This window comes from Panthera onca, chromosome A3, assembly GCF_046562875.1.
Source record: "Panthera onca isolate mPanOnc1 chromosome A3, mPanOnc1 haplotype 2, whole genome shotgun sequence".
Classification (NCBI taxonomy): Eukaryota; Metazoa; Chordata; class Mammalia; order Carnivora; family Felidae; genus Panthera; species Panthera onca.
In genome coordinates this window covers 54581682-54593811 of record NC_138341.1, presented here as the reverse complement: position 1 = coordinate 54593811, position 12130 = coordinate 54581682, and the positions used below count along the sequence as shown (strand labels likewise).

At 36.1% G+C, this 12130-nt stretch overlaps 1 protein-coding gene and 1 non-coding gene across 3 annotated transcripts in view; one reads left to right on the top strand and one right to left on the bottom strand.

Annotated features, from left to right (window-relative positions):
• APLF (aprataxin and PNKP like factor) overlaps positions 1 to 12130 on the top strand; it is an 87152-nt gene that overhangs the window by 28468 nt on the left and 46554 nt on the right. For both annotated transcript variants that reach the window (XM_060659625.3, XM_060659616.3), the window contains 2 exons: positions 5530 to 5677; positions 6002 to 6134. In XM_060659625.3, the coding sequence (XP_060515608.1) occupies positions 5530 to 5677; positions 6002 to 6134 (281 nt within the window). The remainder of the gene's footprint in view (positions 1 to 5529; positions 5678 to 6001; positions 6135 to 12130) is intronic.
• Positions 3757 to 3880, bottom strand: LOC132672746 (small nucleolar RNA SNORA28). Its single transcript, XR_009607670.1, has one exon. It is a non-coding gene; the product is annotated as a small nucleolar RNA SNORA28 (small nucleolar RNA).

Sequence of the window (12130 nt, the reverse complement as noted above, 5' to 3'; positions counted from 1 at the left end):
CTCTCAAAAATAGACAAGCATTAAAAACAAATAAAAAAAACTTTGAGTGTCTGTAGTATTGATAAAAGTTAAGAATACAACCCACTTTAGCAGCACAGTACTTTTTGTAGGCTATTTATTATGAGTAGTAGTATCTGGTGTACTGTTGGTATCAAGCTATGTGTTGAAAGAGGTAATAAGTATTTTGTGTATGCTTTGGTAATCGTGTGCCTAGGTTAGGGTAACCAAATTAATTGTGTTATTTTATATTTGAAAATTAAATGTTCTGCTTTTAGCTTACTAGTGCAAAATTCCTTTCAGGGTGTTTTCACTTTTAGCTTTTTCCAGTTTATGATTTAGAGTTTTCAGGTACTTCCATAATTCATTGGATTTCTGATGTGTAATCGTCATTTTTAGTGTTTTTTATGATGTTTACAATTCGTATATGATTTCTTTTTTTATTTTAGGGAGAGAGGGTGGGAGATGGGGGAGAGGGACAGAGGGGGAGAGAGAATCTTAAGCAGGCTCCACACTCCGTGCAGAGCGTGACACAGGGCTCCATCACACAATGCTGGGATCATGAATCAAGAATTGGATGCTCAACCAACTGAGCCACCCAGGTGCCCCTGTGGTTTTTAAAACTTATTTCTAAATCCAGCTCATTTATGTTAGTAGCATATTTTATATTAAAGATGAAAAATACATGGTTTATATTTAACTCTAATTTGGAGTTTATTTTTAAGATTTAAGAATAAATTGCTAAAACAGGCTTTAAAAAGAAGAATAGGGGCACCTGGGTGACTCAGTTGATTGAGCATCCAACTTCAGCTCAGGTCATGATCTCACAGCTTATGAGTTCAAGCCCCGCATCAGGCTCTGTGCTGACAGCTCAGAGCCTGGAGCTTGCTTCAGATTCTGTGACTCCCTCTCTCTCTGCCCCTCCCCTGTTCATGCTCTCAAAAATAAGCATTAAAAAAATAATAATAAAGAAAAAAAAAGAAGAATAGAGCTTTTTGTGCTACCCAAGGAGGGGTTCATACAGCGTTGTTCTGCAAGAATGCCCTTTGGGGTCCCCAGCATCCCCCAAAGCCACCGGAACAAGCTTCCTGCTGGAGTGGGGGATTCCTGTCATTATTTAAAGGGAAGCTTTCACAATATCTGGAGCCCTTGATGTCCTACAAATGAAGAAGAAGGATATTCTCAAATTCCTTGTAGCAGGATCCACTTTGGTGGCACCAATCTTGACTTCCAGATGGAACAGTGTATTTACAAAAGGAAAAGTAATGGTATCTGCATCATAAATCTGAAGAGAACCTAGGAGAAGCTTCTGCTGGCGGCTTGTGCCATTGTTGCCATTGAAAACCTGGCTGATATGTCATATCATCCAGGAATACTGCGCAGTGAGCTGTGCTGAAGTTTGCTGCTGTTGCTGGAGCCACTCCTGTTGTGGCCGTTTCACTCCTGTCTTCCTAACCAGACCCAGGCAGCCTTCTGGGAGCTGAGACTTCTGGTGTTTACTGATCCCAAGGCTGACCACCAGCCTTTCACAGAGGGGTCTTAAGTTAACCTGCTTACCGTTGCTGTGTGTAAGACAGACTCTCCTCTGCACTGTGTTGACATTGCCATCTCTTGAAACAACAAGGGCGCTCACTCAGTGGGTCAGATGTGGGGGATGGGAAGTTCTGTGCATGCCTGGAACCATTTCCCATGAACAGCATTGGGAGGTTATGCCTGATCTGTGCTTCTACAGAGATCCTGAAGAGATTGAAAAGGAAGAGCAGGCCACTGCTGAAAAGGCTATGACCAAGGAGGAATTTCAGGGTGAATGGACTGCTTCAGCTCCTAAGTTCACTGCCACTCAATCTGAAGTTGCAGACTGGTCTAAAGGTATGCAAGTGCCTATTCAGCAGTTCCGTACTGAAGACTGGGCCATTCAGCCCTCCCCTGAAGACTAGTCTGCCGCTCCCACTGCTCAGGTGACTCAATGGGTAGGAACAACCACCAAGTGGTCTTAAGCTACTCTTCCACAAAGGCAAACAAAATGGAAATAAGGTTAATGGAAAATAAACAGTTCCTAAAAGTTGGAAGAAAAAAAGTTGGAGGATTCACACTTCCCAATTTCAAAACCTACTACAAAGTTACAGTAATGAAGACAGTATGATAGTAGCTTGAAAAAACACATGTAGATCAGTGAAATAGAATTGAGGGTCCAGAAATAAGTCCTTATATTATGGCCAACTGATTTTTGACAAGATTGTTAAGACAATTAAATGGGGAAAAGAATAGTCTTCTCAACAAATGGTGTTGGGACAACTGGATATCCACATGCAAAAGAATGAAGTTAGACTCCTACCTCACACCATATAAAAATGGACTTAAAATGGATCAGAGACCTAAATATTAGAGCTAAAATTATGAAATCCTTAGGAAAAAACACAGGTGTAAATCTTTGTGACTTTGGATTAGGCAGTGATTTTTTAGATACAATACCAAAAGCACAAGCAAAGCAAACGTAGATCAACTGCACTTCATCACAATTAAAAGCTTCCTATCTTCTAAGACACCATTAAGATTGTAGAAAGACAACTCACAGAATGAGAGAAAATATTTGCTAATCATATGTCGGATAAGGAATTTATATCCAGAATATATAAAGAACTCTTGCAATTCAACTGTAAAAAGGCAAATAAACCAATTAAAAAATACATAAAGGATTTGAGTAGACATTTCTCCAAAGAAAATATCCAAATGGCCAATATCCAAACTCATGGGAAGATATTCAACATGATTGGTCATTAGGGAAATGCAAATCAAAATCACAATGAGGTATTACTTCACGTCCACTAGGATGACTATACTTAAAAAGATAATAACAAGTGTGGGCAAGGATGTAGAGAAATTGAAATGCTTATGCACTGCTTGTGGGTTTGTAAAATGGATACAGCCTCTTCGGAACATATTCTGACAGTTCCTCAAAATTTTAAATATATAATTACATGTGGTCCAGCAATTCCACTCTGTCCATACATGGGACAGAAAACATCTGTCTACACAAAAACTTGTATAGTTCCACTTATATGAAATGTGCAGAAAATGTAGATTCATAGAGACAGAAGGTAGTCTAGTGGTTGCCAGGGGCTGGAGGGAAAGGGAATGGGAGGTGACTACTCATACACACAGGATTTCTTTATGAGGTGATGAATATGTTCCAAAATTAGATACTAATGATGGCTGCATTACAGATTAACTTTGTAAATATCCTAAAAACCACTAAATTTTATGTATGCTTTAACAGGATGAATTTTATTGTTATGTGAATTATGTCTCAATAAAGCTATTTAAAAAGATAACTCAGTTACCTTTATTATACTGTATTTAGATAAGTTTCCAAGTTTTAATTTTTGCATGTAGCAAACTCTGGTAACCCTGCATTATAAATCCTGTGATAGTTGATTGCTTGTAGAAGTCTTTGAAGATAAAATAAAAATACAGTTATATCACCAGTTATATCACAGTGACAGTGTTTGATATTTAAATAAAAGTGTAATAAAATAATTTGTACTTTGACCTATTTGGAACTAAATGTTAATTACAATTTTGTTCTGGGATTGGATTTTTTTGTTGTCACATTTATTCTTGGTAAATATTAAGAAAAAATTATCTGTGATCCATAGGGTGTGTTTATGTTAGTCTTGAATTTATGCCACAATAGAAAATAAATGAAATGGAATGGATATTGTTGCTTAATTTCTTTCTTTCTTCCCCCCTCCCCCCCTCACTGTTTAAGTCTGTATAACAGTTGGTCTCATGGAGGAGAACACTGGAATAGGTTAGACTTTCTTGCTATAGCCAGCTCCAATTGCATCAGACAACTTCAATCATCTGACACAGAGTGTCACAACTATAAATTGTGAAAAGCTATTGCGCTAGTGAATTTTTCTTAGTATTTTTCAGATTAAATATGAAGAAAATTTGGGGAAAAATCGTTGTTTGGAAGCACACCTGTGTCCTCTGAGTAAAATGGATCTGGATATTAGAAGGGGAGTGAGGTATCATAGATGGGATAATCATACATTTTCAGTCTTTATCTCCAGCATCTGGCACAGTACCTGACACACCATAAGTGTTTTTAAAATATTGATTGAAAAGGCACAGCATAGGGAATACAGTCAATGATATTATAATAGCATTGTATGGTGACAGACAGATGGTAGCTACGCTTGGGATGAGCATAGCAATTTGGAAAAGTTGAATCACTATGTTGTACATCTGAAACTAATGTAACATTGTGTGTCAACTATAGTCAAAAGAACTTAAGCAATATTTATTGAATGAACAAATACTGTCATGTTGCACAGTGATTTACTCTAAGTTTTTCTCTTTTGGCTGATTTCTGCCATTGAAATTCAAGTCTGCCTTTGAAAGAGATTATTCCCGTATAAGAAATACTCGAACAAAACAAGCCATTAACTGTTATCTTCTCAGCTAGACACATTTCTGAAATCTTCTATCTTCTGTTTTTATACGCAGTGAAATCCATCCCTTTTAAATGTATAATTCAGTGTACTCTGATAAATGTATGTGGTTATGGAAGTTCTACCACAGTGAGTGAGATAGAGAACATTTCCATTTCCCCCGAAAGCGCCCTCATGCCACTCTGTAGTCATTCCCCTCACCCCATGCTGGGCCTGGGCATCCAGATCTGACTTCTGTCCCTGTAGCTTTACCTCTTCAGAATGTCATATGAATGGAGTTACATGATATGTAGCCTTTTGTGTCAGCTTCTTTGACTTAGCAAAATGCCTTTGAGATTCATCCATGTTGTTGTATATCAGTTTCCTTTTTATTTCTGAGTAGTATTTCCATCTATACTTTCAAATTTTCAAAAAATACGTTTGTTGGATTGTCTCTAAGCATATTTAATGAATAATGACCCATCAGCTTTGGATGATCTTCGTGCACTTTGCAGCAAGCGCGAGGTAGTTGGTTCTGCTAAGTATGTTCCACATATGACTGTAGATGCTCCTGTGTCAGAACATTTAGCTTCTAGTTGGACTACAGGTTTGGGGAGATTTTACAAGTGGCTGTCCTGTCCAGAACTCCAGTAGTAGCCATGTGTGAACATGACATTAGGATTTTATTTATTTTTTTCTCCAAAGCCAAACTAGCTTAGCTCATATTTTTGCAGTTTGCATTTTGTCTTTGGATGCTGGGTGCTGATCTTAACTTTTATGGGCTATCTGACAAATACTAAGTAAATAGCTCTTAAGCTTCAAGAGAGATGGCCACTACCCATCTTCATAAATAGCTGTGCTACTAGGCCCATGATTCAGAAAGATAAATGCATTTTATGCTGATACAGTGGGCAGAAGATGAAGAACATATTTTCATCTATATATTTTATTCTAGTATACTATGGTCTGCTTTTTTGTCTTGCTAAGGCCAAGAAAAGGAACACAATTCATTAGTTAGATGTCCTTGGGAGAATCACATTTATAATGATGTGGTATAATAGAAGTGTTTTAAATGACTTTTATTTTATTTTTATAGAAATAGTCAGATGCTTGATGAAGATAATATTCTAAATGAAACACCAAAATCATCCTCGGTTAATTCGCCTGATGAGAGAACTGGTAACCCACAGCTGGAAAGAAGCACAGAAATAGTTAAGACCCAAACTGCCACTGCAAATAGTGAGGTGAGAAATTTAAGACCCCATCCATTTGTAACATATTCCTTACTTCAAGAAGAGAAAAGACACCTGAAATTAGCCATGTCATGACAATATTACTGGCATTGCCATTTTTAGGTTAAGCTAAATAGAATAGCTCAGAATAGAGCTTAGTCTAACACATCAACTAATAGAGATAATGAATTTCTTTCTTTGTGAAATTTGACTAATTCAGTCCACGGTTGCAGATAGGTTTTTTTTAATGGTAGTTTTCTGCAAAGTAAATAATCTTACAGTTTCACTAAGGCTGAATGATTATTTTTAGTAACTAATATATAGATGCCTTTTTAGTGTTTCCTAGGTGAAGGTAGAGACATCAGTAAGCAACAGTCAAACCCTGCCCAGAGGAGAAGAATCCTGCCAGCATGGATGTTAACAGACAATCGAAGTGACCAAGACCTTTCAGCACCAGCCAGCAGTGGGGGTAGGTTTTGTTTAGAAAACAGTAAGCAGAATTTGGAACTTTTTCTGAACTCATGGAGATAGACTAGTGGTTATGTTAGTATATAACTTAGCCTAACGTTTTTAGACGCGTACATGAAGTCTAATTTAAAACATAAATTATTATTTTATGCCATTTATCATATCTATCATATACCATCCTGCTAATTACCATTTGATTTAACAAGTGCTATTTATCTTATGTGCTAGACTTATGTTAATATAGATTTTCAAACATACCTGTTGTTGTTGTGTCAACCATGACAGGACATAAAAGGCCAGTACAGTAAGAGCTTTCTAAATTAATTTAATTAAATAAAAAACTGCCGAGCACACAATATTATGAGCAGGAAAATTCAAAGAAGAGGGCACCTCTGCCCTGGCACAGTTCACTGTCATGGCAGATACCACAATGATTTATGTCACCTGCTGGGCATTTCCATTGAATCAAGATGATTAAAACTAGATCTAGTAGGATTAGAGTGACTTCATGGGAAAAGTAGGTTATATATTATGTATTGTGGGAGAAGTGATCTGGAGAATTTTCATATCTAAACCTAAGATTTCCTGGTAAGAGTTTTATAGTGGTTTTCAATCTCCAAGACCCATCATTACATATGTAATATGTTTTTATCAGTAACATTTCTCATTAGGCGTGGTCATTCCTCAGTTGGCAGGAAGGAAATGGGGAGTGGGGAATGGTACTGGAGAGGGGGCAGGTACTTTCTTTCAGTAGAACAATTTCTCTAATATAGAAAGAATAACTTTACTTGACCAAAATTTGGACCGATGTGAACTGCCTCCCTGCAAGCAAGTCCTTTTCTTTCAGAGTTGTTTTGCATGGTGCCTGCTTTTGTGCTGCCACTATTATATTGCCTTTAATAGTCCAAAATATAGTTGGCTGCAAATTAAAAATAGCTATTAACTTTCACTAGCTAGATGTACCATGTAAAATCTGAAGCACCTTTCTGAGTACTTCACCTTAAACATGCAAAGGAAAACAATTTGACATTGATTTGGATAGGAGTATTATATAATACACAGTGTTCTTAAAATGCTAAAGCTTCAAAATAAGATAGAAAAGTGTTTGGATTCTGACATGAATTCTTTCTTGTAAACAGACTTTGGGGGTAGTTGTAAGAACAAAGTTAGGTTACTTGTTTCCTTCAGAGACACGAAGATTTAGAAGTACCTGTAGGACAGTTTAGTACTTGAATCCAGCTAATTAAAAATCAAAATAATTTGACTTTCTCTGCTGTGTAGTTTATAATTATCATTATTGTTGTTGTTTTATTTGTTTAAGTAATAAATCATCCAGGTCAATGTATCAATGCTAGAGATTTAAAAAAATCAATTTCTAGGATGCATTTTGGACTCATTTAGATGTCGGTTACTTTCCTAAGTCTTTTGCAGGTTTAGTACTGTACTTTGTTCATTCATATCTCTTTAGATGGTCTGATTAACGTGATGTTTTAGAGCCTTTTGTGTCATTAGGTACAGAACAGATGATGTAAACTGATGTTAAATGACTTCTCCAAGATCACGTAATGAATCCCAGAGCCGTAATTGAGACCTAGCTCTGGCTGAGAGTTTTTTTTGTTTTTTTTTTTTACATTTTTTATTTATTTTTGGGACAGAGAGAGACAGAGCATGAACGGGGGAGGGGCAGAGAGAGAGGGAGACACAGAATCGGAAACAGGCTCCAGGCTCCGAGCCATCAGCCCAGAGCCTGACACGGGGCTTGAACTCACGGACCGCGAGATCGTGACCTGGCTGAAGTCGGACACTTAACCGACTGCGCCACCCAGGCGCCCCTGGCTGAGAGCTTTAAAGCCCAAGCTCTGAGCAGTGTCACTATACTGCCCCACAAATTTACCCTCCCTGTGTTCTGGTGTTTTTATTCTTTTCTTTTTTAATGTGCTCTTGCATCCTCTCCTAGATCTTTTCTCAGTTTAACTCTTGGTTTAATCCTTAAATGTACCTGAATGTTTGCTGTGTTCAGGCTGTCCTATTGTTTTTTGGCCAGAATAGTTCTAGATTATTTTCTGGGTTCCCAGATATTAGCCCTTGGAAATTATCATGAGTTTCTCAGGCCTGGGTTAAAATTTTTTCTGTGTCCCTTGGTAATTGGCAAGTGAATAGATTTGGGCATGGCTGTCAGAGCCTGCCCTCTCCTGACTGCCAGTCATCTCTGTTCCCTCAGCCTTCTAGGCTCTAGGAGTAGTCACAATTCCTGGGCTAGGGTATTCTTGCTAGATTGAAAAAGGAGCTTTTATAGTTTCACTGGTGTCTGCTACTCTGCAGTACCCTTCTTCTCCCGTCTTCTAACCCTCCAACATGGAGTCATGAAAGGTGGCACATGCTGAAAAAGATTGAAGTAGTCCCCAAATCATCTGGTTTGCATTTAATTTTGTACTCTGAATATTTTCCACATGACTGCTCAATGCAGACTGTAAATGCTGGACTGACATTCTATTAATTCGACTATAGTTTAAAATTTACTTAAAGTGCTAGTTATTGTTTACTTTATTTCCAACAGCCCTGCTAAATTATCTAATTAACTCTAGTAGTTTTGTAAGTCTCTCAGATTATCTAGCTGTATAGTCATACCTACAAAATTATGACAGTTCTGGCTCTTCTGCTCTACTGCCTTTAAAACATTTTTAGTTAATGAACTAGACCCTATAAATTTTGAATAAAGTGGATAAAATTGGCATCTCTATCTTATTCCCGATTTTAATAGGAATTCTATTAGTGTATCAGCTTTAAAATGATTGGAATTCAGTTCTGATACTTTGTCATTTTTAGGATGTTTTATTTCTTTATTTTTCTTTCAGGAATAACTGTTGAATTCTTTGACAATTTTTTTGGTATAGAAATAGTCCTGTCAAGGGGTGGGTGGGGACAGAGAAAGGGGAGGGCATAGGTGAGCAGTGGGGTCAGGGCAGGGCTATAAACAAAAAAGAAAAAACAAAAAGAAATAGTCCTGCATTTTCTTGTGTCAGTGTAGTTACTGATGTTGGTAGATTTCCTAATGTGCCATGCTTGGTTTCCTAGAATAAGTTTAATTTATCATGATGGCTTATTATTTTTAAGTTGTGTTAGGTTAGAGTTGCTTAGTTTAGGACATTTGTATCTATATTCCTAAGTGTGATTAGTATTTTTCTCCTTGTGTGCCATCTATGTCAGATTTTAGCGTTGAGCTATGTCAGTGTTGTACAAAATGAATTAGGAGATTTTTCCATGTATGCTCAAGGACAGTTTGAATAACAGAAATACCTATTCCTTTAGAGAACCTTTTTACGTCACAATCTGGGTCTGGTTTCTATTTTAAGTAGCTGATAATTCCAGAGTAGGAATAGATAAGTTAGACCAGTAAAAAATGAACAGAACACTGAGAAACAGACCAAAATAACATACAGTTAACATATTCAAAATTATTAGATCAAATTGCTCGGGAAATGATGCATTGTTATTATAAATAATGTTGGGAAAATTAGCTTTCTATTTGGAAGACAACAATATTAGAGCACTACCTCATACCATGTACTTAAATAAATTTTTATTGAGTTAATAATCTTAATGTAAAAATTAACTATTAAGGCATTTGAAGAATATATGGGGACAATATTTTTATTACTTCTGGGGAGCTTTCTTAAGATGGTAGGGAGCCCAGAACCATCAGGGAAAAATTGACAGGTACATTTAGATTAAATTAAAAAAAAAAAAAAATTCGTGTGCATAAGACACTTATAAACAAACTTAAAGGGAAATAGCAAAGTGGCAAACCTACTGGCAGATATTATCTGTCACACTTATAAAAGGTAGAAGGTTTTAAATAATTATTTAGTAACAAAAAAGAAGGTAAAACTCAGAAATTTGGGGCATACTACAGAAGAATTGTTAGGCAACAAATATATGACTACTTTGGCAGTATCTCTTACATATTTAAGTATACAACACTCTTGGATCCGGAAATTCCAATTCTGTGTCTTTATCCCACAAAAATGATTGCATTTATTATTTTAGTCATGTGTGTGTTTGCACATATGTATTTGTATATTTGGTTAACCTTAGGAAGTTGGGAAGGATACACTTCAAATTGTTAATGTAACTGTTACAGTGGTTCTTTTGGAGGATAAAGTTGGATGGTTGTAATTTTAATGACATCTGCATATAGCTGTTAGTATAACAGCTCATACAAGTAAATGAAACTAGTAATATTAAGAATAATTTGTTTTAAGTTATTTTCTTTTAGATTGTGATCATTTAACTGTACCCATTTGGGATGTAGAAAAGTATTTGCTATGCCAGATATTATGATTATTATGAGCTAATTAAGCTGTTTATTTTATATACTCTTTGTAAAGAGCATTTTTACAGCAGTATCAAAGTGGCTTCTTCCTATGCAAAAAGAAATTAGCTCTGGTCCTTAGAAGAATATTTGTAGTAGAAAATTTGGAATTTTGAAGAATATTTTAAATATATATTTTTTAAGTTTAGGATTTTATGTACATGTGTGACACTTGGAATGTGGTAAACTGCCATTTGGGCAGATGTTGTGTCTTGCTTAATTTACATTTTTGGTTCTTAGCATAGTAAGCAGTACCATTAGTTGATTATTTCTCTTGATTTGACTAATTCTTATCTCTTGTAGCATTTAGACATTTGCTGCATGAAGCTGTGTAGTCTTATTTAGTCTTATTCCTCACAGTTTCTAAAATGATATGAAATCTTCCTAATTTAGATTCAAAGCAAATATTTAAGTAATTTAGGCAGTTCAGTTATTGAAAAGTTTATTCATAAATTTCTTATATAAATACATTATATTTATATTGGTTCAATTGATTTTCCTGTTAAATAATATGGACAGTGTTTCTTTCCTTACTTAATGAAGGAGTGTTATTTCAGACCACTTGAATATCCTTTAGTTCAGATCTGAGCAAACTACAACCCACGAGCCAAATCTGGCATGCTGCCTGTTTTTGTCAATAAAGTTTTACTGGAATACAGCCATGCTCATCCATGTGTGTTTTGTCTGTGGCTGATTTGCATTCTAAAGACAGAGGCTGGTAGTTGTGACAGACACTATATGGTCAATGGAACTTAAAATATTTATGTCTGGCTTTTTGTAGAAAAATTTGCTAAACCGTGCTTTAGAACATTAGAATAGTCACTGTGGATTGCGTTACAAAACCTCTCTTCAGGCTCTCAAGGGAACCTTTGGGTCAATTCTGTCTTTTTTTTTTTTTTCTTTTAATTCTCAGAAAATAATTTATTAAAATGTATCAATCACATGGTGAGTACAATTTTGTAGTAGCATAGACACACATTCACAGATTTGTTACAAAGAAAACTGAACAGGTGTTGAAGTGAAGATACTTTAGTTGTGGAAATGGAGAGCAAAATACTTTATTTTTTAAATCCCAGAGACTGGAATGCTTAAAGATATGTGTGCGTTAAAACAACAACAACAACAACAAAAAAAACGTGTTATCACCTTGAAGAGTGTGCCTAAACCTGCCTATTTCTAGAAAGAGTGATTTGAAGCCGAGAATAACTGCATGAATGGAACATTGACGAATACACTTAGAGGGGGACTGCTGAAGAAAGGTGACATTTTTGCTTCACATGTCTTCCAGTGGGAACAATGGATTCCTAACTAATGTCATCATGAACATAAAATCGTTATGCCACACTGACTGAAAAATCATTACCTCATAGTCTATGTTCACTACATTTGCAGTTATGTTCCCATATCATTATTCTTTTTTTTTTATATTTCTTTTTTTAATTTACATCCAACTTAGTTAGCTTATAGTGCAACAATGATTTCAGGAATAGATTCCTTAATGCCCCTTACCCATTTAGCCCATCCCCCCCTCCCACAACCCCCCAGTAACCCTCTGTGTGTTCTCCATATTTAAGAGTCTCTTATGTTTTGTCCCCCTCCCTGTTTTTATATTATTTTTGCTTCCC